This window comes from Mobula hypostoma, chromosome 25 (genome assembly GCF_963921235.1).
Source record: "Mobula hypostoma chromosome 25, sMobHyp1.1, whole genome shotgun sequence".
NCBI classification, from domain to species: Eukaryota; Metazoa; Chordata; class Chondrichthyes; order Myliobatiformes; family Myliobatidae; genus Mobula; species Mobula hypostoma.
Window position 1 is genome coordinate 19,552,506 of NC_086121.1, and position 27,939 is coordinate 19,580,444.

At 42.7% G+C, this 27,939-nt stretch overlaps 1 protein-coding gene across 1 annotated transcript; it reads right to left on the bottom strand.

The window, feature by feature from the left end:
* Positions 1 to 2,150: 2,150 nt before the first annotated feature.
* On the bottom strand, positions 2,151 to 27,819 carry LOC134337669 (taste receptor type 1 member 1-like). Its single transcript, XM_063032862.1, is given in 5 exon segments — positions 2,151 to 3,029; positions 24,285 to 24,440; positions 24,496 to 24,729; positions 24,881 to 25,054; positions 27,327 to 27,819. Coding segments are annotated over 5 exon segments (1,725 nt in total). The 5' UTR covers positions 27,609 to 27,819.
* Positions 27,820 to 27,939: the final 120 nt, after the last annotated feature.

Below are 27,939 nucleotides of genomic sequence, written 5' to 3' on the forward strand. Positions count from 1 at the left end.
TTTGGCATGTATCTTCCATACACCACAGAGTTCCGACACAATGTGAAAGTATTGATCATTTTGAGAAGAAGAGAATTCAGACTTCACTGCATGTGAGGCAAAGGAGAATCCAGGCAAGGTAACACAGAGGTGTAATCTGATTATCAAGGTGTCACAAACATGCTTGGTAGCACAGTGCAGACCAGGATTTGAAGCCCATTTTCCAGCAACCACATATCTTGCAATTGAACTACTGTTGAGCCCAAAAAAAGATAGCAAGGTATTTCACTTGAATTTTATCAGACAATTGCAGGTACTGGATAAATTATTTGATCAAACCAAGAGAAACTTGGCTAAAGGGGTAGAATTTTAAGCATTGATTTAAAGAAGGGTATCCTCTCTGAGAACATGTGAAATTTTTTGAGAAGATGACAAGGAGGTTGCTGAAGGTATTGCATTTAATGTGGTACATATGGATTTTAGCAGGGTGCTCTACATGGCAAATTAAGAAGATCCCTGTAGGATCCAAGGAAAAATGATATGTTGGGTTAAAAGTAGAAAATTCTGTTTTCTCAGTGAGGCTCTTCTCCATTTAGTTGTGTGGCATTATGGAACAAAACGAAGCATGTACTGTATGAACACTGTGGAAAATCAGCAGCAGTAGAAACATCTGTAATTTCATGTTTCAGCATATTGCTCGCCCTACCATTGCTATCAAGGCAGTGGATCAATTGTATTTCAATAGGGGCCTGCCCAGCTCACTATCAGCCATACACAAAAATGAGGCTGAACCTGCAACACAGCACTAAACAGCACCAGAGCACACACTAGATGAAGCTAAGTAGATAAAGCCCGCAACCGATAGATAGGATAATGGCTGAATCTTCAGTTCGTCCATATCTTGTCATCAGATGTTCTGGAAAATTAAACAACTAATAAGAGAAGCTGCATACAGAGGTGGTGCATACTAATCTTGTCCAGTGTGGGAGCCCTTCCTTGGCAGTCAGTACACTTACTAGTGCCAAGTACCCATTATCGACATCCTTGGGATCACCATTGACCAGAACCTCAACTTTACCTGCCACCGAAATATCCTGGCTGCAAGATTGGATCCAACGCTGGGTATCCTGAAGTGATCAACTCACTCTCTGACACTGCAGAGTTACAGGTAGGTAGGGCGGAGTGAGGCAATTGAAGCATTTGTCACTCTCAATTATAGATACGTCACCATATTTATTATTGTGTAAAAAAACTAGCATGATTTTAAGGAAAACAACACAATATTTCGAAATAATGGAAGACAACCATCAACTTCCTCTGACTCGCATTTATCACACCAACAACAATTAGATGACCTCATCCTTGTTTCTTTTCAGTTTGTGGAAGCTTGCTGTGTATAAAGTTAGATTATGAAGACACGCAGTCCTCTTTTACTGTCATTTAGTAATACATGCATTAAGAAATGATACAATATTTCCTCCGGTGTGATATCACAAAACACAGGATAGACCAAGACTGAAAAAACGAACAAAACCACATAATTATAACATATAGTTACAACAGTGCAACAATACCATAACTTGATGAAGAAGTCCATGAGCACAGTAAAAAGTTCAAAGTTTCTCAAATGTCCCACATCTCACGCAGACGGAAGAAAGAAGAAAAACTCTCCCTGCCATGCCGACCACAGTCCGACTCTGAGTCATCCGAAAACTTCGAGCCTCCGATCAGCTCTCTGACACCGAGTACTGAGTGCCATCTCTGTCCGAACGATTCGACCTTAATCTCGGTCGCCAACAGCAGGCAAAGCTGGGGATTTTGAGGCCTTCCCTCGGGAAGATTCCCAACTGCGCAATAATAACAGCAGCGAACTGGCGTTTCGGAAATTTCTCCAGATGTTCCTCTGTGCTTTCACGTCCGTCTCCATCAAATCAGAATTGTCCACGGCCCCTATTTAACGGATACGATATCATTTTTCACCCTAGGGCTGTGCACATGCAGCACGCTGCTCTCTCTCCTCCTGCTTGATGGTACATCTTCTACACTGCAACTGTAAGTCCTTTATAAGATTATACAAGGTAGCGAAAACTGCTATATAAATGCAAAACGTCTTTCTGCCACACTGTAAACCTAAACGATAAGGGATCAGGTGAACAAAGGGCTCATGCATTCTAATTTGCTTCATTCTGCTTCTTTGTGTAATCCTGAATGCAGGATTGGAAATAGACCATGGTGTTCTTCTGTGGCATAAACAAAATGATGTAGCATTTTGGAATAAAATATCCCAGAGCAATACTAAAGGCACTAGTGACAGTTAGGAAAGTCTGTATGAACGAGGTGTACCTCTCCTGATTGGGGGTGACCATTGATGTCATGAACAGGATGTAATATACAAAGCAGATCATCATACTGAAGGCGATGAACTTAGCCTCATTGTACTTTTTTGGTAGGTCTCTTCCCATGTAAACAAAAAGGAAACACGCTACAGTGAGAAAAACAGTGTAAAGAAAACTGAGAGAGAAGGCAACGATATTACCAGTGTTGCAGTCTAGGACAATTGATTCCTCGATGATGTGGCCATGAGGACTGGGTGGGTCTGTGATTAGTCACACGGCAGAAATGATGATTTGGATGAGAGTGCTTAAGAAGATGAATATGTACTGCCCATTATACTTAACCCAATACTCATGGGCCTTAGGCAGCTTGGCGGCCAGCTTGAATATGCAGACAATTTGGAAAGACCTGACTAAGATACAGGACAGGCAGATGGTGAAGCTCACCCTGAAGAATGGCTGCCTTATTTGGCAGAAAACTTTGCTTGGTTTATCAATGTAGAAAAACACACAGGAAAAGCTACAAACCATTGATATAAGCATGAGAAAACACATTCTACCACCAGCAGACCTAACAACTGGAGTATTGTAATTAGTATCAAAGACTCCTGAAGTTGATATAGCATGGATTAGATATGAAATCTCTCTCTCTACACTATCCCATGATACACTCCGAGGATTAGCATAGGTTAGATACAGGATAAAGTTCCATCTACCCTTTGTGCACATCCAGGATACAGATACCATAAGTTATCTGGGCACAGGAGTACATTCAGCCAGAGACTCATTCCACCGAGATGCAACACAGAGCGTCATAGGAAGTCATTCCTGCCTTCGGCCATCAAACTTTACAACTCCTTCCTTGGAGGGTCAGACACCCTGAGCCAATAGGCTGGTCCTGGACTTATTTCATAATTTACTGGCATAATTTACAAATTACTATTTAACTATTTATGGTTTTATTACTATTTATTATTTACGGTGCAACTGTAACGAAAACCAATTTCCCCCGGGATCAATAAAGTATGACTATGACTATGACTAAGTCAGCACCAAGGAAGAGGAGCAGGAGACCCATATGAGGCTTGATCCTGCTCTACCATTTCAGAAGACCATGGCTGAACTCTAATTTGCCATGGAACATATTCAGATCCCTTAGGACCAGGAATTTCAATGGGTTAAAATAAAACACTCTTCTGGTTCTGCCCTATATGGCTGATCTCTAATCTTGGAGTTATGTCCCTTAGTTCTAAACTCCCCAATCTTCATAGGATCTACACTACATCTCAGACTCTATTAGCATGTGAGATCTCTTTTCATCTAAACTCAGAGAACCTAATTTATTGAATTCTATCACAGGAATCAGTCTAGGGAGCCTTCGTTTGACAATCTCTAGAAGATTGTCACTAGGTGACAAGATATGGGGTAGAAATTGGATAGTACTAGAATATGTACACTGAGATAGCAGAACATAATTGAGAGAGATGCTGTAATCATCTGAAGCTAGCTCAAGCTGGTTTTTTTCCTTAAATAAGAGATAGTCATTGCCTGAAGCCACCAGTGGAATTTGGGAGGTTGGAGGAAGCCATGGCAGAGTGTGGACAAGAACAGGAATTCTGGTTTTATGATGATCTGCCACAATCATAGATGAGATGGAGACAAGGAGAAATATCTTCTACATGTATGGGTCCAAGATGCTTTTAGGTTCAAATTGAAATAGAATTGAAAGGGAATCAAAACACTATGTAGATCCATTAAATAGAAATTCCTTTACTTCAATAATGTTGATTCTGACATGATTTTGTGCATTACCAACTGCTCCATTCATAGTATCGACTAGTGGTTAATTTGTTAATTATTCCCTAGTTAGCCCCATCCTTTCTGAAACAGTAGAACTATATTCGTTAATTTTCATTCGAAACAGATCACATAGAATTTGAGGAATTCTGAAGAATTAATTCAAGGTACCTTTGCATTCATCTTCATGCGCAGGGTATTATTTTTCCAGATTTTTTTGTTAATGTTAATTTCTTCAAATTCATCACTCTCATTACTTTAGAGATTAGATGAAAAGAGATCCTGAATTTCCCACACTTTCATGTACGTATATAATACTTAGTATACCTTAATATACTTAAAACACTTAATATACTTTTACTGTTTCCATGTTCCTCATTAAATGTTCTTTTGTTCCTGCTCTCTGAGGGGTCCAGGTTTATTTGTGGTATTTTCTTTCTTTTTAGGTTTCTGGCTAGCTTGTTATTGTGTTCTGTTTTCTTTCATTTTCAAAATGCTCCCACTTCTAACCAATCTTTTATTAACATTGTTCATCCCTTTCTTTAAATTGAATACATTAATGACATTTCATTAATATGACAATAATAATGGGTAATATAATAATGATAATAATTAGTAATATCTATACAACTGCTATCATCCCAAAGACACTACACAATAGCATTAAACAATTAGGCCTGTTCACGGTGTTCACAAATGTTCAGAGTGTCCTGAACTAGCCAACCAGAACACGATATCTAATCAATATCCACTTGGACCCTAGAGGAGTATATAAACCAGCATTCTGAGGAGACAACATCTTCATCTACACACTGATGAAGGCTTCTCGATTGGAGCCGAAATGTTTGCAAACATTTTGCCAAGTTCAGAGAGCAACCAGACTTCCACAACTAGGGCTCCCCTGCAATATCTACGTAAATCTTCAGAAAGCCACAATACTAAACAACACCAGATCAATAAATAAACTCTTCTCAGGCTTCCTGCCAGGTACAGTTATCGACTATAACCGACATTTTGATGACAAACTCTGCCATCTTCTTCAGGGACGGTGCCTGGGCATGTCTAGTCCAGAGGTACTTAGACAGGCCCAGGCATCTTCCCTGAAGAAGATGGCGGAGTTTGTCATCAAAACATCGGTTACAATCAGGAGGTGATGAGGGGTCTCGGCCCAAGCATCTTGTCCATAGGTGCTCCCTGGCCTGCTGAGTTACTCCAGCATGGTGTGTGTGTGTGTGTGTGTGTGTGTGTGTGTGTGTGTGTATATATTGCTTAAATTATGCACAATGCAAGTTCCCTTCCACAGTCTGCAGACTTGAGAAAGAGTCCACTTGCAGTTCTAGAATACTAAGAGTGAGGTGCAACAGTGGTTGGGAGAAGTTTACATGCTAAGCTGTGATTGCTCTGTCATCAGATAAGTATGTAGGTCTTCAGTGAAGGCGGTCTCTATACTTGGTGTTCTCTGTGGCTGCCCACAAAAGATTTGAAAAATCAGTCAGTCCTGTGCTAGATCTCATATTTGCATATGTTCCTGGCCAACAAGATGGTTTGCAGACTTCCAGTCGAGAGCGTGCTTGTATTTTTGGGGACTTAATAAGCCTCATGTCCACTGATAAACAATGGAACATAAACCATAATGTAGGCTTCGCAATTACAAATGGATTATCTTTAACTTTCAGCTCATATAACGAAGCTGAAAGGGTGGCAATCTCTGGATTGCTGCCTGTGCCATGCACCATTGAGGGTAAGAGTAGAATAATTTGGCAGAAGAATGCGTGGCTGCAGGGTTTTAGGTTTCTGGGTTATTGTGATCTTTTCTGGGGAAGGTACAAAAAGGATGGGTTACACCTGAACCTGAGCCGGAACCAATATCCTTGCAGGTAGGTTTGCTAGGTCTGTTGGGGAGGGTTTAAACTAATGTGGTAGGGGGATGGGAACCGGAGTGCTCGGGCTGAGGGTGGGGCGGTTGGCGTACAAGTAGATGCAGTGTGTAGCGAGACTGTGACAATAGACAGGCGGATGATAGGGCAAAATTGCAGTCAGTGGGATGAGGTGAAATGTAACATGGGGGCAAAATCAAGAAGGTTGATGAATACAGGACTAAAGGCGTTACGTTCGAATGCACCTAGCATACAGGATAAGGTAGATGGTCTTGTAGCACAGTTAGAGGTTGGCTGGTATGATGTTACGGGCACTTCTGAGTCGCGGCTGAAAGGAGATCATAGTTGGGAGCTTAATATCCAAGGATACACACTGTGTCGAAAGGACAGGCAGGTAGACAGAGGGAGTGGGGTGACTCTGTTGGTAAAAAAAATTAACTCAAATCCTTAGAAAGAGGTGACGTATTGTCAGAAGATGTAGAGTCCTTGGGGATAGAGTTAAGAAACTGCAAGGGTGAAATGATCCTGATGGGAGTTATATATAAAGAGTAAAGTGTATATAAAGAGTAAAAGAGAGGTGAGAGTGGATATTGGACTGCTGGAAAATTACACTGGAGAGGTAGTATTTTGTGTCCATCTACACTGTGGAAGAAACTAGCAGTATGCCACAATTTTCAGAGTGTCAGGGGGCAGAAGTGAGTGCAGTTGCTATCACTAAGGAGAAGGTGCCTGGGAATCTGAAAGGTCTGAAGGTAAGTAAACCACCGGGATTAGATGGACTACACTCCAGGGTTCTGCAAGAGGTAGCTGAAGAGATTGTGGAGGGATCAGTAATGATCTTTCAAGAATCATTAGATTCTGGAATGGTCCCGGAGGAGTGGAAAATTGCACCTGCAGCACCAGTGGGCCCAACACCTTTGACCACTGCTACACTACCATCAAGAATGTCTCCACTCTTTAAAAGGGGAGGGAGGTGGAAGAAGGGAAATTATAGGCTAGTTAGTTTGTCTTCAATGGTTGGGAAGATGCTGCAGTCCATTATTAAGGACAAGGTTTCAGGGTACTTGGAGGCACATAATGAAGTAGGCCAAAGTCAGTATGTTTTCCTCAAGGGAAAATCTTGCATGACAAGTCAGCTGGAATTCATTAAGGAACTAACAAGCAGAATAGACTAAGGAGAGTCAGGAGATATTGTGTACTTGGATTTTCAGAAGGCCTTTGAAAAGATGCTGCACATGAGGCTGCTTAACAAGAGAAGAGTCCATGGTATTTCAGAAGAGGTACTAGCATTGATAGAAGATTGCCTGACTGGCAGGAGGCAAAGGGTGGGAATAAAGGGGGCCTCTTCTGATTGGTTGCGAGTGATGAGTGGTGTCCCACAGGGATCAGTGTTCAGACCACTTCTTTTCACATTATATCATATTTCAATTATTTTGACAATGGAATTCATGGCTTTGTGACCAAGTTTGTAGCTGATACGATGATAGGTAGCGAGGCAGATAGTGTTGAGGAAGCAGCTGCTATGATTCGTAACTCCAAAGCATAAAACTAATTGAAACCAAACATGGAACCAGGGATGCACGTGTTAGTTTCGTTTTTACTTTAAGCAAGGCGCGCACATACGATGTGGTGGCACGATGAAGTATGCTATTCAGGTACATTTCCATATACAGTAACTTGTAATGAATTATTTAAATGAAAAAGAATGTTTAATCAAATAATATATTTACAAGATTACTCAAATATTAAATACACAACACTCCTCCCTGCTTAGCTATAAACTCCAACTTAATATAGAATGCAGGTGAGAATTGTGGTTGTGAAACACTCTCAGTTTCTGGGCCTTCTCCATGGTGGTTGTAGGAGTTGACTCTGGGACTGCAAAAGGTGGTTCTGAAAGCTCTGAGCACCTTTCTTCTCTAACAATTGACTCCGCTCTTCTCATAGTTTGATGTGTCGTCTCCAGAAGACATCAGGCACAACTTCCACTGTGTAGGAGAGTGGCCCAGTTGCCCACTTTTGGTCACCCCTGTGGTCCCTCACTGGGACTGCTTGTCCAGGAGTGGAACATCAGACCTCTCTGTTTGAAGAGCCCTCAATTTGACTCAGCTGTTTATCCTGCGATTGGGTTTGAGGAGATCCAAGCATGAACACTAGGGGATGACCCGGGAACAGCATAGCTGGTGAGTGTTGGTTGTGGAGTGTGTTGCATTGCAGTGTGCAAGGAGGAAATTGGTGAGCTTCTGATTCAGTGTCAGTGAATTGTGTTCTGATGACAAATCTTTCCGCCAAGCCATTTGCAGCTGCATGCTATGGTGCAGATGTAATAATGTATGTCTTATCCCATTCATTTTGAGGAATGACTGAAACGTTTTGGCAACAAACTGTGGTCCCTTGTCACAGACTAAGTTTTCTGGAACACCTGTCCTTGAGAAGAGGATTCTCAACACCTTAACTAAGTGTCAGGCTGTAGTGCAGGTCGTTGGGAACACTTCTGGCCTCTTCGTAGCTGCATCCACTTCTACCAAGAAATTTGTTCGCATGAATGGTCTGGCAAAATCCACATCAATCCTCTGCCAGGGCATTGCAGGCCATTCCCTGGGATGGAGAGGCACCTGCTCTTGGCATCTTCTAGATGTGTTGGCATCCTGAACCGTGTATGGCAAGCTGCTTGGTCTGCTGGTCTCTCCTAGGTCACCAGACAAAGCTTTGAGCCAACGCTTTCGTTTTCATCACACCGAGATCACCAGCATGTAGAACACTTCAGCTCTGCGCTTGGATAGTACAACAGTACTCAATCCTCACGTAAGACAAACCCCATCCAGGGCGAGTTCATCCCAGTGCTGGTAAAAATGGAGGAGCAGGTATTCCTGCTGCACATTCCAGCCATTTTGAGTGGCCATATAGACCTGAGGTAGCGTGGGCTCTTTTCTAGTTTTCCTTTAGATTATCTCTGTCATAAAAGGGAGACTTTTGATTTGTATTAGGTTAAAAACATCAAAAGGAATGTCCTCTTTTGTAAACTTTTCAGTTGTTTCCTTTTCCAAGGGCAAGTGGGACAATTCAACAGCATTTCCATGATTAGTTGAATTTGATCTTGTTCTCCAAGAAGCAGGAGCCCGTCCCTGCATTTGTGCTGCTGCTGTATGCTAAATGCAAGATATATTTACAAGATTGCTCAAATATTAAATACACAGCATTCCTTCTCTAGACTGAAAATGGACACTGTTGGTTGATGGTCAGTAATGAGGTTAATCTGTCTCCCATACTATTTGAAATGTTTTACACACCAAACCAGACTCAAGGCCTCTCTGTCAACCTGTGTGCAATTTTTCTTTGCAGCAGTAAGGGCACGTGATGCAAAGGCTGAGTGTTCACTTCTATCATTCGTGGCATGTGATGTGACTGCACCTATACCACAAGGCGAGGCATCACAGGTAAGCTTCACTGGACGATGTGGATCATCATGTGTGAGTATAGTCTGAGTCACCATTTCCTTTACCTTCTGGAAAGCCACCTCACACTGATTTGACAATTGTCATTTCTTCCCAATCTCAAGTAATGAGTTCAAGGGGTGGAGCGCAGTAGCCAGGTTGGGAAGGAACCTGTTATATAGTAATTGACAAACCATACAAAGGACAACATAAAAAGACAGCACTGGGCAAACCTGCGGCAACTGGACCATAGCTTTCTGCCAGAATGAAGATGCAGATACTACTCCAAAAATAAGCCTATTACAGTGATAATGTCTTGTATGAGTGTTTATGATAAAAAGAACTTTTGACCCTTCTTCCATCTCCACCTCTAGATAGGTCTCAGCGAAGTCCACTTTGCATAAGTTTTCCCCCAAGAAAGGTCTGCAAAGATATCCTCTATCCTGGCAGAGGGTATTGATCTACTTTCAGTACAGGGTTGATGGTGACCTTAAAATTCCAGATCCTGATGGACACATTCTTTTTGGCTACTGGGACACTGGCATTGCCCATTGGCTCCGCTCAACCTTAGAAAGAATTCTTTCAGCCTCCATGCAATCTAACTCACTGATATTTTATCTTGGTTAGTATAAGGAACTGGATGGGCTTTGTTAAACTTGGGTTTGGCATTTTTATTTAACACTATTTCACTCCTGATATGTTTGAGTTTTCCAGTGTCATCCTTGAACACTGCTGAGGTATCGTCCAATAGCTTTCTTACATCACTTTAGGTTGACTCAATCGCAGGGGATGTGGCTGGATCTTGTCACTACTGTTAAGTTTTGTAACTCCAAAACATAAAACTAATTGAAAGGAAACATGGTGCAGGGAATTTGTGACTCAGTTTTGTTTTTACTTTCACTGAGGCATGTGCGTATGCCGTGGTGGTGTGATGATGTATGCCATTCACATACTTTTACATATAACCCACAATGAAATATTTAAATGAATAAGAAAGGTTAATCAAACAACATATTTACAATATTACTCAGATATTACTGAAATATTAAATACACCAGTGCAGCCAGTCTACAGAAGGACTTAGACAAATTGGGAGAATGGGCAAAGAAGTGGCAGGTGGAATATAGTGCAGGTAAGTGTATGGTAAGGCACTTTGGTAGAAGGAATAAAGGCATAGACTGTTTTCTAGATGGGGAGAAATTTCAAAAATCAGAAGTTCAAAGCAACTTGGGAGTCTCAGGCAGGATTCCCTAAAGGATTCGCTAAGCTTCTCTGCTCCATCTGTCAGAAAAAGCTGGAATTCCCTGTGGCCGCCCATTCAGTTCCACTTTTCCTTTCCCATTCGACATGTCAGCCCATGGCTTCCTGTACTGCCGCGATGAGGCCTCACTCAGGTTGGAGGAGATACACCTGGTATTCCATCTGCGTAGCCTCCAACCTGATGGCATGAACATCGATTTCTCAATCTTCCAGTGATTGCCCCCACATTCATCATTCCCCATTCCTGTTTCTCGCTCTATCTTATCTCCTTACTTGCTCATCACCTCCCTCTCCCTTCCCCCTTCCCTTTCTTCCATTGTCTTCTAACCTTTCCTGTCTTATTCCCCCTCCTCCAGCCCTTTATCTCTTTTACCAATCAACTTCCCAGCTCTTATCTTCACCCTTCCCAGTTTCACGTATCACCTATCAGCTACCACCTTGTACTTCTTCCTCCCTCTCCCCACCTGCTTACTCTGACTTCTCCCTTTCCAGTCCTGATGAAGGGTCTCGGCCTGAAATGTCAACAGTTCACTCTTGTCCATAGATGCCGCCTGGCCTGCTGAGTTCCTCCAGCATTTTGTGTGTGTTGCTTTGGATCTCCAGCATCTGCAGATTTTCTCCTGTTTGGGTTTCCCTAAAGGAGAACCTGCAGGTTAAGTTGATGGTGCCAAAGACAAATACAATGTTAGCATTCATTTTGAGAGGACTAGAATATAAAAGCAAGGATGTAATGCTGGGCTTTCTAAGGCATTGGTCAGACCGGACTTGGTGTATTGTGAGCAGTTTCAGGCTCCTTATCTAAGAAAAGCTGTGATAGCATTGGAGAGGGTCAAGGAATGAAAGGGTTAATGTATGAGGAACGTTTGACGGCTCTGGGCCTGTACTCACTGGAGCTTAGAAGAATGATAAAAGGCCTAGATAGTGTGGTTGTGGGGAGGATGTTTCCTCTAGTGGGGGAGTGTAGGACAAGAGTGCACAGCCTCAGAATAGAGGAATGTCCATTTAGAATGGAGATGAAGGCAAATTTCTTTAGCCAGAGGGCAGTGAATCTGAGGAATTCATTGCCACAGGTGACTCTGGAGGTCAAATCATTAGGTACATTTAAAGCAGGGGTTGATAGGTCTTGCTTAGTCAGGACATCAAAGGTTATGGAGAAAAGGCAGGATAATGGGATTGAGAGATAACTGCCAAAGCAGATCGATCGGCTGAATGGCCTAATTCTGCTCCTATGTCTTATGGTCTCAGCCAGTTTCAGAATGTGAAGGAATCTCCTGCCAAACAGTTCTAAAATGCGTTTCTCTCAGATTGCATTCCTGAGATATTTTTGTAATAATTTTTGCAAGTTATGGTGATGAATTGTTTTGACCTCAATTTAATATCTAACATCTCCCCTTGCTCTCTCTCCTCATATGCTGAGTTTATTGACTCCAGGCTTCTTCAGTTGACCGGTCCAATAACATAAGAGTGGAAAAGCAGTATATTTTTAACATATTTTCTTGTTAGATGTTTAGAACTGCAGATAATGTGATACAGCAAAATCCAATGAGATCAAGAAAAAGAAATAAAAAACAATCTGAGGGATATTGGGTGCTTACTTACCACTTTGGTTTGGGTATGTTCCAGAGGGACAATTTTCACAGCTGAAGCAGCAAGGAAAAACCCCTCTTGGGACTTTCTTCTGCCCTAGTTCACAGTTTGCTGAACAATTAGAGAACGGGTCCTGTTGGAAAAAGAACACAAGCTCTCGTTATAAGCTCTGCAAGGGGACCTAGTTAATATCCTTAGGGATGAATTATATTGTGGGGTGTGGTGGGATGGGATGGGAAAGATGGATTAGCTGTTACGTTTGATCATTGTAACTCAGCAGAACAACTGTTTGGAAAATAAAGCAAAAACTTTGCATTTTTTTTGTGGAATTGCCATGTACCTCCACAAAACAATTCAGAAATTCACTCGCAATAGATTTCTCCCCACAGCTTCTTGTTTTAGTGACACGGTATTGTTTGCTGAGAGCTGTGAATCCCCTGGCATTCCCTCACACCAACAACACACATCAAAGTTGCTGGTGAACGCAGCAGGCCAGGCAGCATCTATAGGAAGAGGTACAGTTGACGTTTTGGGTCGAGACCCTTCGTCAGGACTAACTGAAGGAAGAGCTAGTAAGAGATTTCCAAGCGGGGGGGGGAGGGGGAGATCCAAAATGATAGGAGAAGACAGGAGGGGGAGGGATGGTGAAGACAGGTCCAAAATGATAGGAGAAGACAGGTCCCTCATACCGATAGTTTTCATTATCCAATCTAAAAATAACCGGAAACTCTGAGCTACTTCCCACTGAAAATATGAAAGAGTTGTTGCCTAGAAATTGAATGGCAATGATTTAGATGCATTTAGGTGTCATGCACGGTGGGCAAATAAAGCAATGTTGGGCGCTCACATCGCAAAATTCAGAAATGTGTTTTGCCCAAGTCTTCATGTGTTACTGATTTGACTTTATTCATGGAACAATTTTTCAGATGACTCCAGATGCAGATTGCAATTAGATTTGCAAGGGATAGAGGCTTGTGAAGGGGCTGAGGCTGGCGAATAATAGGAGAACAATCAGAAGGGCAGGAGTCAGCTCGGACTTTGGGTGAAGAGTGAAAGAGGAGAAAAGTCGCATTTAAGTGCTGAGGATAGATAGATTAGATAAGGAAGGGACAGAGCAAAAGTCAGTGTGCGAGGCTGGGGCGAAGAGAGGAAATGGTAGGACATGGGGAGAAGTTAAGTCAGCCAGTAGTGTAGTAGCATCCGCACTGGGCTTCGAGGCGAGTGGTCCTGGGTTCGAATCCGGCCAGCACCTTGCACACTTTCCATCCGTGCTAGGTTGAGCGTCGGGCTGGCAACTCGGTCTCATAAAAAAACAAATGCTAAAGAAGCGGCAAGATTTCCACCCATTGCGCCACAAGGCGTGGAGAGGACTATCATGGGGTGAAGTTAAGCTGTGTGGGGTGGCACGTTACTCCAGCGAAACACTTAACAGAAGATCAGGATTCAATTCCCACTGTTGTCTGTAAAGAGCTTGTGTGTTCTCCCCATGACTGTGTGGGTTTCTTCCGGGTGCTCCAGTTTCCTCCCACATTCCAAAGCTGTTCGGGATTAGTAAGTTGTGGGCATGCTATGTTGGCACTGGAAGCATAGCAACACTTGTGAGCTGTTCCCAGCACACCCTCGGACTGTGTTGGGTCATTAATGGAAACAACACATTTCACTGTGTGCCTCAAGGTATATGTGACAAATAAAGCTGATCTTTTATCTTGTGATGTGAGACGCGACCAGCAATGGCTGTGGTTGGGCTGCCAAGTTGGACCATTGTATTGGTAAGAATATTACTCAAAATGGACCAAGCTGAGTTGTGTTCCCAGCATCAGACTCCCCAGCCTAGGTTTTGTTCAGATAGGTCTCTATAAACAATGACAAAAAAGGCTATACAATTTGCCCACCGTGCACTACCCCTAAATGTATCTATATGGTTGTATCTAAATGTAGCTAAATATATCTAAAAGGGTATATCTCAATGTACCTAAATGATATCTAAGTGTATCTAAATGGATGCCGTTCAATTGCTAGACCACAACTTTTTTATATTCTTGGTGGGAAGTAGCTCAGACTGGTAGTCACTTTTTAGACTGGGTAATAAAAACTATTCAGGCCTACTTCTGTATGATTTACATATTCGGATTTCTGAATACCAATTGATTCATTGTAATGGAAAATCAATCCTGGAAATTTGAAACAAAAATCACTAAACACTGGAAACATTCAGCTGATCCTGGCAGCATCTGTAGAAAGAGAAATAAAGATGTTCCCTCTGTTCTATTCATCTTTCCTCTACCTCTCAGCAGCTTAAAACTAATTTCTTTGCTTGTTTTCCCAGTTCTGTTGAAGGGCTGTCAGCCTGAAATGTTAACTTCCTTTCTCTTTCAAAGATGTTGCTTGCTTGCTGACTGTTTTCAGCATTTTCTGTTTTTCATATTGTAGTTCCTGCTTCTCTGCTCTTTAAGTGGACTATGTTTTCTGATAAATTGATCTTTGCTACACAATAAATAATTTTCTGTGAGTCATACACCCTAGGGTTTGATATAGTGTACTAAAACCTTCAGGATTGCATATTGGTGAGGCAATGCTTTCAAAGTCTTATCACTTGTTATATGGGAAAGTACAGCAGCACATTTTCAAAGAGCAATGCCGGAAAACCTTTGGGAGGTACATGATCTGATCATCTGTTATACTGCTTTTGGCTAAAGGATGTAGTAACTCCATTGCACTTCTCTCAAAGGCACCCAAAGACTCACCAGAGAGGGCAGACAGCTCCTCACCTTAAGATCTTATTCTAAAGGTAATATCTCCAACCGTCTAGAGTTCCCTCAGTGTAATACCATGTTGTAAGTCTGAATTATATACTCAATTTCTTGAACGTTAGCTGGAATCCCTACTGACTCAGAGGTAATAATGCTACTTAAGAGCCAACGTTAATGCCTGGATTTGTGCATCTTATTAATATACAAGTGCAAGCCTTTTTGACAAGCAAAAGAATGAATCTTTAACTGAATTCTCACCAAGTTATCTTCCCAATTCCAGTGGATCAAGGATGGATCGATGCTGATCTTTCTAGCAGATGGACCAATAGACTTACAGCGGACTCCAGCTCTCGTCCATTCCCATGAAACAATGTCATAGCCAGTTGGTGGGTCTCCATTCTTATTAAAGTAGAGAGTGTAATCTTGAAGCTTAAATTTCACTGTCTTCAATCTGCTGAGCAACTGACAGACAAGTTTTAAACTGACTGAATGCAAGTAGATGACATCAAAATTGGACTTGGGAAGTTTAACCAAGATGATTGAAATGGCGGAGTGGACTTGATGGGCTGAATGGCCTCATTCTGCTCCTATGTCTTATGATTGATATTGTTTGTAATTATGCTCTCTTCATTACTAGAACTGTAAATGTCATCTCTTTTTGGTTCATATTATTTATTTCTTCTTGCCCAGTTTTACTTACCCAGTACCTGGTATTGTTTTCTGTCTTGGTTTCTTTCTTGGGTTCTTTCTCTTTATGCTAAATTAGTTGCTGAAGGCTAAGGATTTGGAAGTTAAATTTATTCGTTAGGATAAGGTTTTCAGGATAGATTAAGGTAATATCTGAGGTTTAGTGATTTCTTTTTAAAAGCAGGATCTTACCTACCACTGGGACAATTTTCAATCCAGTTGGCTACCTCATGCTGGATTCCACGTAATCACATTTTCAGGACTAGCCTACCATTGCAGGGACTGATCGAAGGCTTGGCCAAAGTCTGTGTAGACAACGTCAGCAGCCCTTCCCTCAGCATTTGGACACGTCTTGGTATAGAAACATAGAAACATAGAAAATAGGTGCAGGAGTAGGCCATTCGGCCCTTCGAGCCTGCACCGCCATTTATTATGATCATGGCTGATCATCCAACTCAGAACCCAGCCTTCCCTCCATACCCCCTGATCCCTGTAGCCACAAGGGCCATATCTAACTTCCTTTTAAACATAGCTAATGAACTGGCCTCAACAGTTTGCTGTGGCAGAGAATTCCACAGATTCACCACTCTCTGTGTGAAGAAGTTTTTCCTAACCTCGGTCCTAAAAGGCTTCCCCTCTATCCTCAAACTGTGACCCCTCGTTCTAGACCTCCCCAACATCGGGAACAATCTTCCCGCATCTAGCCTGTCCAATCCCTTTAGGATCTTATACGTTTCAATCAGATCCCCCCTCAATCTTCTAAATTCCAATGAGTACAAGCCCAGTTCATCCAGTCTTTCTTCATATGAAAGACCTGCCATCCCAGGAATCAATCTGGTGAACCTTCTTTGTACTCCCTCTATGGCAAAGATGTCTTTCCTCAGATTAGGGGACCAAAACTGCACACAATACTCCAGGTGTGGTCTCACCAAGGCCTTGTACAACTGCAGTAGTACCTCCCTGCTCCTGTACTCGAATCCTCTCGCTATAAATGCCAGCATACCGTTCGCCTTGAATCAAAGAACCTGTTTGTGTGCTGTATGACACAATGGTTCCATTACTGTTGGGTTAGGGTTAGGCTTCAGGTGAGGAAGAAACAGGCAATTAATTTTGTGTGAATAAGTGATTAGACTGAGGTAAACGTTAGAATTTTTTCAGGGTTTATATATCAGTGTCACCCAGCTGATTAATTAATTAGTATATCTTTTGATATCAAACTGAATTACAACACCTCTGCTCAATGTTGAATTAACACAGAACCAAAAAAGAGCAGAGATTGTTTTATTTCTTCCAGGCTAGAAAGTAAGTAACCACAATCAGACTTTAATCCTGCCTGGTAAATTCAATGGGTATACATTTATGATATCAGGCAGGGTTTGTGATAACACATCCCTTAAAGTTCAGTAGGATTCTAGCAATCACATAGGATCAGAGTTTTGATGAACTGGGTTCACTGAGGGTCATACACTGGCTAGAGTTAGCAAAGGAAGTAATAATTAACCTTTACTGAGGGCACACTTAAAGCCAAGGAACTGTGAAAAGTTACTTGAAGATGGAGTTTATATTGGTAAGATGAATGGTTAAACTGATAGTTCAATGAGCATTTGAAAACTGGCATGAGATAGTGTGGTAGAAATTAAGCAGATGGAGTGGTGGAATGGAATTAAAGGATGCTCGAGGAAGCAGATAAATAAATTTAAGGAAGAAGGTGGATCCATCACTGATCAAGCTGGCTGAGTCTTTTAGTTCACCGGGGGTTACGTGGATTGCCAGCCAGGTTGGCATTTCAAGTCTGCAAGTCAAGGCCAATATGAGCTTGAACTCTGAATTATTCAACCTTTCTTCATGAACTCTGCATTCCTTGAGGCTGTGAGGTGTGGAGTTCTACAATTTTCCCTCAGAAGCATTGACAGAATGGTGATATATTCCCAAGGCAATACCACTCGTGACATGGAATTTATAGCTGAGGCTGTTCCCATACACCAGCTTCCTTTGTCCCTCTGTGTAATGAGAGTTCTTGTTTTGGTGGATGCTTCTGAAGAAGATTCGGTGTATTGTTTCAGTGTATTTTGCAGGTGGTACATATCATAGCCAGAGAGAACAAATTAACTATTCAGGGTATTGGATGGGGTATAAATATAAATGCTATTGACTGGAGGCAGGGAAAGATCGTCAAAATGAGATACGAACCTAATGAGATATGAACCTAATGAACCTAATGAACCTAATGGACTCATCCTTAACAATCTACCTACTGTCAATACATGACTGTTTTGCTAGACGGGACACTGCCCAACTCCCATCCATATTTATGATACTCCAATGTCTTTCTTTCTTTGTTTTTTTTTGGTGCGTGCGTGTGAGTCTGTGCGTGTGAGTCTGTGCGTGTGTGTCTGTGCGTGTGTGTCTGCGAGTCCGTGATGGTGTCTTTTTCATGGCTTTTACAAGGCGCGGAGCGAGAGAGAGAGATGGTGTGGCTCGCCACTCCTCACACAGACATTTTCACAGTATTTTCCCTTTATTTTACAAGGTTGAGTTGCGATCTCGACACTCAACCCAGCACGGATGGAAAGCGTACTCGGGAGCAGACCCGACTAGTCTCGAACCTGGGAACCTCCGCTCTCTGGTCCGGCGCCGATGTCGTTGCACCACCAGCCAATGTCTTTCTAAAACAGACAGATTCATGACAGACCTGGGAGATCAGAACTGAGTGCCAATAAGGCACAATGGACTATGAGCAAAGGAACTGTGTTTCATCACAGCCTGGCAGGTCCTTTATTCTCCACTTCCATCAGACCAAGAGAGCAACCCTGCTTTAATAAAAAGTGTGAAAGAGCATTGCAGGATTAACATTGGTAAAACAGTGAAGCTACAACATATGACTAGACACATGCTATATAGTGACAGCAGCATGATATAGACTGACCCGCATACTCAGAAATAAAGGGCTAGAGGCTCCAAAGACCTGCCAGATCCAGGCATGACTGGTGAATGAAAAGAACACACAGAAATAAGAACAGGCACAGGCCTCATGACCTCCACCTCATCAAAGTTACTCCTCCATTCAATACAGTCATGGCTGATTGAAGCTAGCCCTCAACTCCATTTCTGTGCCAAACCCCCGTAATCCTCAATACCCTGACCTTTCAGAAATGAATCTACCTCCGCTTTAAACACTCTGAATAAGCTATCCTCTATGACTCTCTGGGTGGGAAATTCCAGAGATTCACTGCCATCTGCAAGAAAAATCATAGTCCTCACTTAAAGAAACGTTAAAATACTAGCTTCATTCTCTCGAGGTCCAACGCCTACCTTATTTCTCTAAAGGTCCCAAACCTACTCTTTTCACTTTCTTTGGATTTTTATATCCATAGCAACACATTGATATTACGCACAGGTTTTCACACAAAATCAATTTTCTCCCTTCTTCTGAGTTTTCTTTTGCTCCTGGATCCTTAAAATTTCCCAGACCTCTGACCTACCACCAGCCCTCACCACTCAATTTAACCTTATTCTTAACTTCCTTTGTCAACCACAGATTGTGCCTCTTTCTGACAGGGATAAATTCCTGCATAGTGTTACAGACCAGCCATTTGAATGCCTATGACTGTTCATCTCCTGACCCATTTTCTCACATATTTTCCTAGTGCACCTTAAACAATTCTGCCTTCATGCGATTATAATTCCCCATAGTTAAGTTGAAGAAGATCCCCCAAAAAACTTTCAATATGCAACCAAGAGGCTGTGGATTCCTGAATCTGGAGGAGCTGAGGGAACACAGCAACTCTCTGACTGCTGAGTTCCCCCAGAATCTTGTTTGTTGTTTCAATTTCTATCATATTGTAGTCACTATTTCCTAAGCGATCGTTAACCGCAAGATCTCTTATTAATCCTTCCTAATTACTAATGACCAGTCCCAAATAACCTGTTTTTGGATAGGTTCCATAACATATTGTTCAAAGAAAGGATCCCAGAATTACTCCACAAAAATGCTTTTTCTACAAAAACCTTGCAGGTTTGGTTCATCCAATCTAATAAGTAGATTAAAATTTCCCACAACAATTGCAGTTCCTTTCAATCATATCTGAGGTATTTCTCCATTTATGCTACACCAGGTCAAGAGGTCATATTTTGGGGGGCCTATAGACTTCTCCCACCCTTGTCTTCTTTCCTTTGCTATTTAAGATTTTAGTTCATACTCATATGCTTCGTCTATGCTTTCGACTGCTTTAATTTGCAACTGCTGCATCATTCAAATAAAGGCAGAAGCTTTGAATTTTTTTTACAGTGTTTGCTAATTCTGTGCCTCTATTTTTGATAACTTTTTCTGCCCCAGCTTTGCCTGTCCCCCTCACTATCCTATTCTTTTGATTTCCTCTAGATTTAGTAAACATCCTGCTCTTGGAAACCTGCCACCTCCTGTTTCGTTTGAAGCCGTCTCTACAACACAGCTGATGCAAATTGCCAGGATACCTGTCCCAGCAGAATTCAGGTGAAGCCCACTCTAACAGAGCAGCTCTCCCCTTCCCCAGTATTTGTGTCTGTGCCCCATAAATCAGAAACTATTTCCACCACACCGCGCTTTGAACAGTTCAGCTACCTCTCTAATCCCATTTACCCTTTGCCAATTTACACATGCTTCAGGTAATATTCCAAAGATTTATCACCCTTGTGGTTTTGCTTTTCAATTTTGCCCCAAGGTCTTCATTATTGCCGAGCATGAACTTCCTTCCTTGACCTACCTATGAGGTTAGTCCCATGTGAACCACGGCAACTAGATCCTGCTCCCCACACCCCCACCATATCCCACACCATGTTCTTCTCCAGACCTGAATAGATATCATTAATCCTGGCTTCAGCCAGGCATATAGCCTTCGGGACCCTCTGTCTTTGCAGCAGAGAACAATGTCTGTTCACCAATGCCATTTTCTATGACCATTATTCTCTTTTATTCTCCCATTTTAACAGCTGCCCGTAGCTCGGCGCCCTGAACTATTTTCACTTCCTCTCTACGGCCCCAACACTTGTCCAGACAGGGAGTGTGGACCTTGTATCTATAGGACAAAAGTAAGGGCTGAGTTTTCACTGGAACTAACCTTGGGATCCCTTTGCCTCTTTCTTCTGCAGTCACACTGTTCTGTCCCTGACCATTCACCAGTTTAGAGGTAATTAATCTAAGAGGTGTCATTCCCCCTCCCTGTGTCAAAGTGCCTGGAGCTTGGACTCCAGCTCATCAACCCTAAGCTGAAGGTCCTCAAACGGCCAACACTTGCTGTAGATATGGTCACTGTTTCATTGTTTACCAAAATAGAGCCTATTAGGTCATATATGTTGCGACTGCAATGGATTGCTTGCCCTGCCACCTGCTCTATTAATTCCTTGAAACACTGGACCAATCAGAATAAGCAAACTGAAAATAAAAGATAAATACCCACTAGTCACCCACGTGGAGGCTCCTGGTAGGTGACTACTTGTCTGGGAGCACCTAGCTACAGTACTTAAAATTTGCACACCACAATTAACTTTGTCTCCAGCCAAGATATCTCAGCAACAGCCACAATACTGGCATCACTGTACCAGCTGAGTAATGGAAACCATTATCTACACTTCCATCAACTGGCACATTTCTCAAGAATAACTTGATCACTAATACATAGCTTGGATTCCACCAGCTCTGGACTTCAGTGCATCCTTGGTCTAAACAAGGACAGAGGTGCAGAACTCCAGTTTATTCAGATCCAGCTTTCCGCCCCTTCGAGCTGCGCCACCCAGCATCCCCTGGTTTAATCTTAGCCTGATCACGGGACAATTTACAGTGACCAATTAACCTACCAACTGGTATGTCTTTGGTTTGTGGGAGGAAACCAGAGCACCCGGAGGAAACCCATGTGGCTATGGGGAGAACGAACAAACTTTTAACAGGCAGCAGTCGGAACTGAACCCAGGTCACCAGTGCAGTAAAACATTGTGCTAACTACTCTACTGAGCCATTCCCTTCAGTTCACCCTTCATTTCAAATCAGTGTGGCATCAAGGAACTGAGTAGCGATCATGTCGATGGGAATTAAGGGGAAGACCTTTCTACTGGCGAATCATTTGTCATTTCCTGGCACAGAGGACTGCTGTAGTGGTTGCTCCAGAGCACTGCTGAGGATTCCCTCAGGACAGTGTTCAGTTCCAAATGACCTTTCATTGCTCCAGTGAAAGAATACGCTCTATTATGACAGATGTGGGTCATTTGCTGATGATTGTATGATTTTCTTTTCCACAGCCAGCTCCTCAGATAATGTAATAATTAGCAATGCTGTGCAATACGAACGAGAGGCTTGGGTTCCCATGTGTCAAATAACACGCCTGCCACCAAAGTGCCTGATAACAGACATTTCCTCCATGTGAATGCCTAAAGCTCTCCCACTGAGAGTTAACAGTATTGAGTTCACCACTGACCAGAGTTCTAAATGGAACAGAACTGTGACTACAAGCGCGTTAGAAACAGGGCATTCTGTCTGTCTGTATGATTCTTCTCCTGATACCCTGAAGCCTTTCCGCCATTTAGGAGGCACAAGTCAAGAGTGTGATGGAATGCTCTGTACTTGCTTGGAAGGGGGCAGGTCCAATAATATTCAGGAAGTTTAGTATCATTCAGGACAAAGCAGAGCACTTGAATAACACCAAACTTACCAACTTAAACATTCACCCTCTCCACGATCAATAAACCTGGCTTTGATTTATATCATTAAAAAATGTGAGATTGAGTGGAATAAAGAATAATAGTGATCGAGTACAGAATGAGAAATTGAGATTGAAGGATATGACAAGATTGGGCTGAATAATATAATGGGCAAATGACATTGAAGGAGAAAGAAAATAGGTGCGACTTAGGGAAGATTAAGAAGGTTGAGAGCTAAATTAAGAAAATGGACAGTATTGAAGAGTGCGACGAGTAGTCAGGTTTCGTAGATAGAGTAAAGATATGTCAAATTTCTAAGAGCTTTGACCAAACTCTTGCTCTGTAGAGAGCATTCTGATTAGTTGCAACACAGCCCGGAATGGAGTCTGCAATGTACAAGATCACAAGAGGCTGCAGAAGGTTGTCTACTCAGTAGCTTCATTCCAAGAACAGTGCTCAGTGCTCCCCACCATCAAGGAAATCCTTTCTGAGGCACAATCATTAAGGAACCTCATCATATGGAACATGCCCTCTTTTCATTACTATTGCCGTGGATAAGGTACAGGATTCTGAAGACCCACACTCAGTGATTCAGGAATAGCTTCTTTACTGCCGTCATTAGATTTCTGAATGGCCCACAAACCTATGAACACTACCCCCTTGCGACACACACAAAATGCTGGAGGAACCCAGCAGGCCAGGCAGCATCTATGGAAAAAAGTGCAGTCGACGCTTTGGGCCAAGACCCTTCGGCAGGACTGGAGAAAAAAAGGCTGCCTACCCTGATGAAGTTTAAATCTTTCCTTCGACGGGAGTTCAGTGAGCCCCTCTCTCACTGCTCCCCCTCTGTGATCCACGCTGCTCTCTCTTTCCATAGATGCTGCCTGTCCTGCTGAGTTCCTCCAGCATTTTGTGTGTGTGTGTGTGTGTGTGTGTTGCTTGGATTCCCAGCATCTGCCGATTTTCTCTTGTTTGTGATTTGAACACTACCTCCTCATTCCTTTTTTGTAACTGTTTATTTAATTTATATTTTATAGTAATTTTAATTCTTTGCACTATGCTGCAGAAACAGAATTCACATCATATAAGACAATGTTAACAAACTTGTTTCTGGTATTGAAACAGATAGTGTTGGAGATTTAGGACGAGGAGTAAGAGGAGGAGATAAAATGGAGAGATATGATGTGAGGTTAAATTGAGGGATGAGGTTGAGGGAACACTGAGTGTAGACGGGATCGAGGCCTCCATTGGTCAGGTCAACCATGGATGCTGCATCCTATCTCAGTACGCAAGCCAGGGCAGTACAATAAGGAGAGCAAGCTGTTGCCCATGCAGCAGGCTACCCCTATCCCTGCAGTTGATGGTTCGAAAGGAATGGCAGAAACCAATACAAATTGGCACCAGTGGCTTCACAAGGGTTGCAATCATGTTGAACTCAACATTGGACTGTCTTCGGGACTCCAGCTTTGGAATTTTCCTTGCGTTTACTCGTGACGTCTTCATCACGAGTGGGTGTAGCCGCAAGGCCACAAAGGTTTGAGGCCAGAGTTTTCCTCCTCATAGATGAGCTGCCAACCCCTAAGCAATTGGTTTTAAGGTGCCAGGATCCCGCCTTTGCCCTTCTCCTGTCAGTAAAAATGTTAAAGCTAAGCCACCATTTCAAGGCCAGGAGCTGGTCTTGGGTTGTCAGAGGCTACTGAAGACACACACCAATGGGAGCATTTAATAGGCTTGTAGGAGCTTATCCCCACAATCCCCTCACTATTCCCCTCCTCCAGACCAACTTTAAGGAACTGTGGATGGGATGGATGTGTTAAAACTAGGACAGGTTTGTTGCATTTAACAAACTTTTCATGCTTCTAACAATTTCTGAGCTCTCATACCACTATGTAAGTGAGGACCACACCTTACCTGCCATGGGAGGACACTTCGTGTTTTATCACAGCGTGTTGCGTTACACTGGAGCAGACTATGCAAACCATAGGCGACAGCATATACAGCTGAGTATACATTGTATGAGATTCTCTTCTCCACATTGTACGATGAAGAGTTTAAGTACTTAGTCCACTGCCAATGACATTCGCTACATCCTTGATCACAAGTGCTTCTGGAGCTGACACACTCTTCCCATCTCCAGGTCTGGCATGGTCCATGAATTAATGTCATTCCGAGATTTGTCTAGGAACTCCTTAAAGTGGGTCATTTTCCCTTCCTTAACTGCAATGCCTATAACAGTCCCAATAGTCTCAATATTTGGTATGTTTGCTATCTCCTCCGATAATGAAATAGATTCACTTATGATCCATACTTTGGAAGTAAGTTTTTGAGCCACGACAATACTGAAAAAACACATGTGCTATTTAGGGATTGGAAAAGAGGATAGTAACATTAACCGTGGTACTGATATTGTTGATGGTTTGGGTGATGATCTCGGGTGAAGTGGTGATGATACCCTGATATGCAATGCAGATCCCCATTGCTGAGGCCATCTCCACCACTTTGCTGACTGCTTTGTGCCCATATTCATTATCACTACCAATGACAGCAACCCAGTTCCAGCGGAATTCCTGGATCAGCAAAGTCATGGCTTCTGCTTGATTCTTGTCACTTGGAATGGTCCGCAAAAATGATGGGAAACGTATTTTATCACTCAGAATCTCACCAGATGCCAGGTAACTAATCTGCAGAAGCAAAGGGGAATACCTGTATTAATGCAGCTTTTCACCACCGACGAAGCCTTCACTGTGTCAGTTTATCTTGCTCCAAGCAGATACAGAGAAGGCACATAAATCTGTTTAATAAACAGCAATGACCACAAACACCAGAGGTTCTGCAGATGCTGGAAATCCAGAGCAACACACACACTGAGAGTGGTAAGCGTAAAGGAGGGGGTCTTGCTGTGCTGGTTAAAAACAGATGGTGCAATCCTGGTCATATTACGATCAAGGAACATGTTTGTAGCCCGGATATTGAACTTTTTGCTGTTGGACTCCGGCCATATTATTTGCCAAGGGAAATCTCACATGCAATTGTGGTTGTTGTGTACATCCCTCCCTCTGCCAACACGACGTTGGCGTGTAACATCATTTACACCGTTGGGCACAGGAGTACATTCAGCCAGAGACTCATTCCACCAGGATGCAGCACTGAGCATCATGGGAAGTCATTCCTGCCTGTGGCCATCAAACTTTACAACTCCTCCCTTGGAGGGTTGGACACCCTGGGCCAATGGGCTGGTCCTGGACTTATTTCCGTCTGGCATGGTTTACATATTATTATTTGATTGTTTGTGGTTTTGTATTGCTATGTTTCTACTCTGTTCTTGGTAGGTGCAACTGTAACAAAACCTAATTTCCCCCGTGATCAATAAAGTATGTCTATCTATCTATCTATCTAAAATGCTGGAGGATCTCAGCAGGTCAGGCAGCACCTATGGAAAAGAGTAAACAGTCCACATCTCAGTCCTGATGAAGAGTCTCGGCCTGAAACAACGACTGTTTACTCTTTTCCATAGGTGCTGCCTGACCTATGGAGTTGCTCCAGCATTTTGAGTGTGTTGCTCTGGATTTCCAGCATCTACAGACTTTCTTGTGTTTGATATTTCAGAACTCAGCAGGTCAGGGAGCATCAATTTGAGAGGAGAAAACAGTCGTTGTTTCAGGTCAAGACCCTTCATCAGGACCAAATGGCTGACCCAGGCAATCTTCTTTGGCTGCTGCTTAAGTTTTACACAATCTGGTTTACAGCAATAAGGCAACAAATGCTAAAGAGGATTGCCTAGCTCAGCCAAAGGCAGAAGCCACAATATGAGTAGAGAAGGTATGAAATTTGTACTGAGGGTTGAAGACAATATCTTCAGTTTTATGAATACTGGAAGGATTTACAAATTGTTCAAGATTGGATGTCAATAGAGTACTTTGACAGCATAGAGGAAGTGGTGAAATTGTAAGAGGTGGTACAGACTAGAAACTGAGTGTAACGTAGCAGAATGTATTGTACAGTACATTTCAGACATGCCAGCAGATGTCATTGCGAACATAGAACATAGAACAGTACAGCACATTACAGGCCCTTCGGCCCACAATGTTGTGCCGACCCTCAAACCCTGCTTCACATATAACCCCCCCCCCCACCTTAAATTCCTCTGAAGGGGCAGTGTGTTTCATTTCTGGCCTGAGCTGTATTTGCTGATCTTGGCCTAGGTGGTGGGCAGAGGAAAATCAATAATGTCTTGACCTAATGTCCTCCCCTTCAAAAGGACCACAACCTTGTCATTGGGTTTGGAGGCTTGTGTGCCTTAATGACCCAGAGAACTACGTTGGTTGGAGTCAAGGCTTTACGCTTTGGCTCTTGGTAGGGTCATCAATGTCAAAAGGTCAAAGGGTAGAGGCCAGACTATGAATGAGCCACTGGTCCTCCAGGTTTGGGGGTTCAACTCTGGGCTAACAACCCTAAATGGTAAAACAAAGCTGTTATGGAAACAGCAATGAAGAAACTCCTTTGTGATGGTATTCCTTAGTCTCCGCCAGGACTTGCGTGATTGACGGTAGGGAAAACCAAGGGGAAGCTACTGGCATGATGAAGGAATCCCTGAACACCACCAGAGATGGAGAGTCTTCGTTGCTGCCTTAAACGCCTGTCGCGTAACAGGCCGTGAATATCTAATGGTTTCCAAGAATGCTCATGGTCCTCAAATGCAGTTGCGTAAAATGCTCCAACAAATACCTAATTTCTTTAACATAACTAATGGATGCTTCTGTGACAACAAAGAGGGCTTAGACATCTTCAGGAAGGAAGGGTCTTGACCCATTGGGAAAAACTTCACCATAAATGGTTCAGAGGGCAAACTAAAGCAGGGACTTTAAATGAGGAAATGATTATACCGTTCATCTAACCTTTATGGTAATATTGGGGCTGAGAACTTTGACTACCGCAGTCCAAATATTAACAAACATCATGCTCAAACTCACCTGAGGAATGAGGAAGAAACCCTAACACTCTAGCAATGATAATAGCTGTATCTGTCGATGGTGGTCCAATAACAGCAATCACCCTGGGCTGATAGGATGTATAATTGTTTAATAACTCCACTTCTGTTCCTTCTTTGGCCAACAGGAATCTGAACATGGCTTGGATGTCCACAACCTCAAGGCAACTGTCAGCAACATCAAAGCCTAGAGTAACGCCTGGCAACAGTTCAGTTGAGTTATTAATTTCCTCAATGGCAAATCTCATCGCTTGGAAAAAGACAAATATCTCTGCCAAGAAAGCAGACCTAAAAGGACATGATTCATTTCAGTTAAACTGTCATTGATAAGAAACAGAGAACTGAGAACAGACCCTTTGACCCACAATATCTGTGCCAACCATGCCAATTTAACTAATCGTATCCTATGGTTTGGCCCCATATGCCACCTAGGCACTAAGGGTTCAGACGACGATCCTATGGTTTACACGTAGTACTGTCCAGGACTGAGCTATAGCTGGCATTATTCCATTGTCATAGTCCAATAAATTCAAGGGAATTGGCAACAAGTTGCATTTTTCAAACCAACAAGTTCCACAG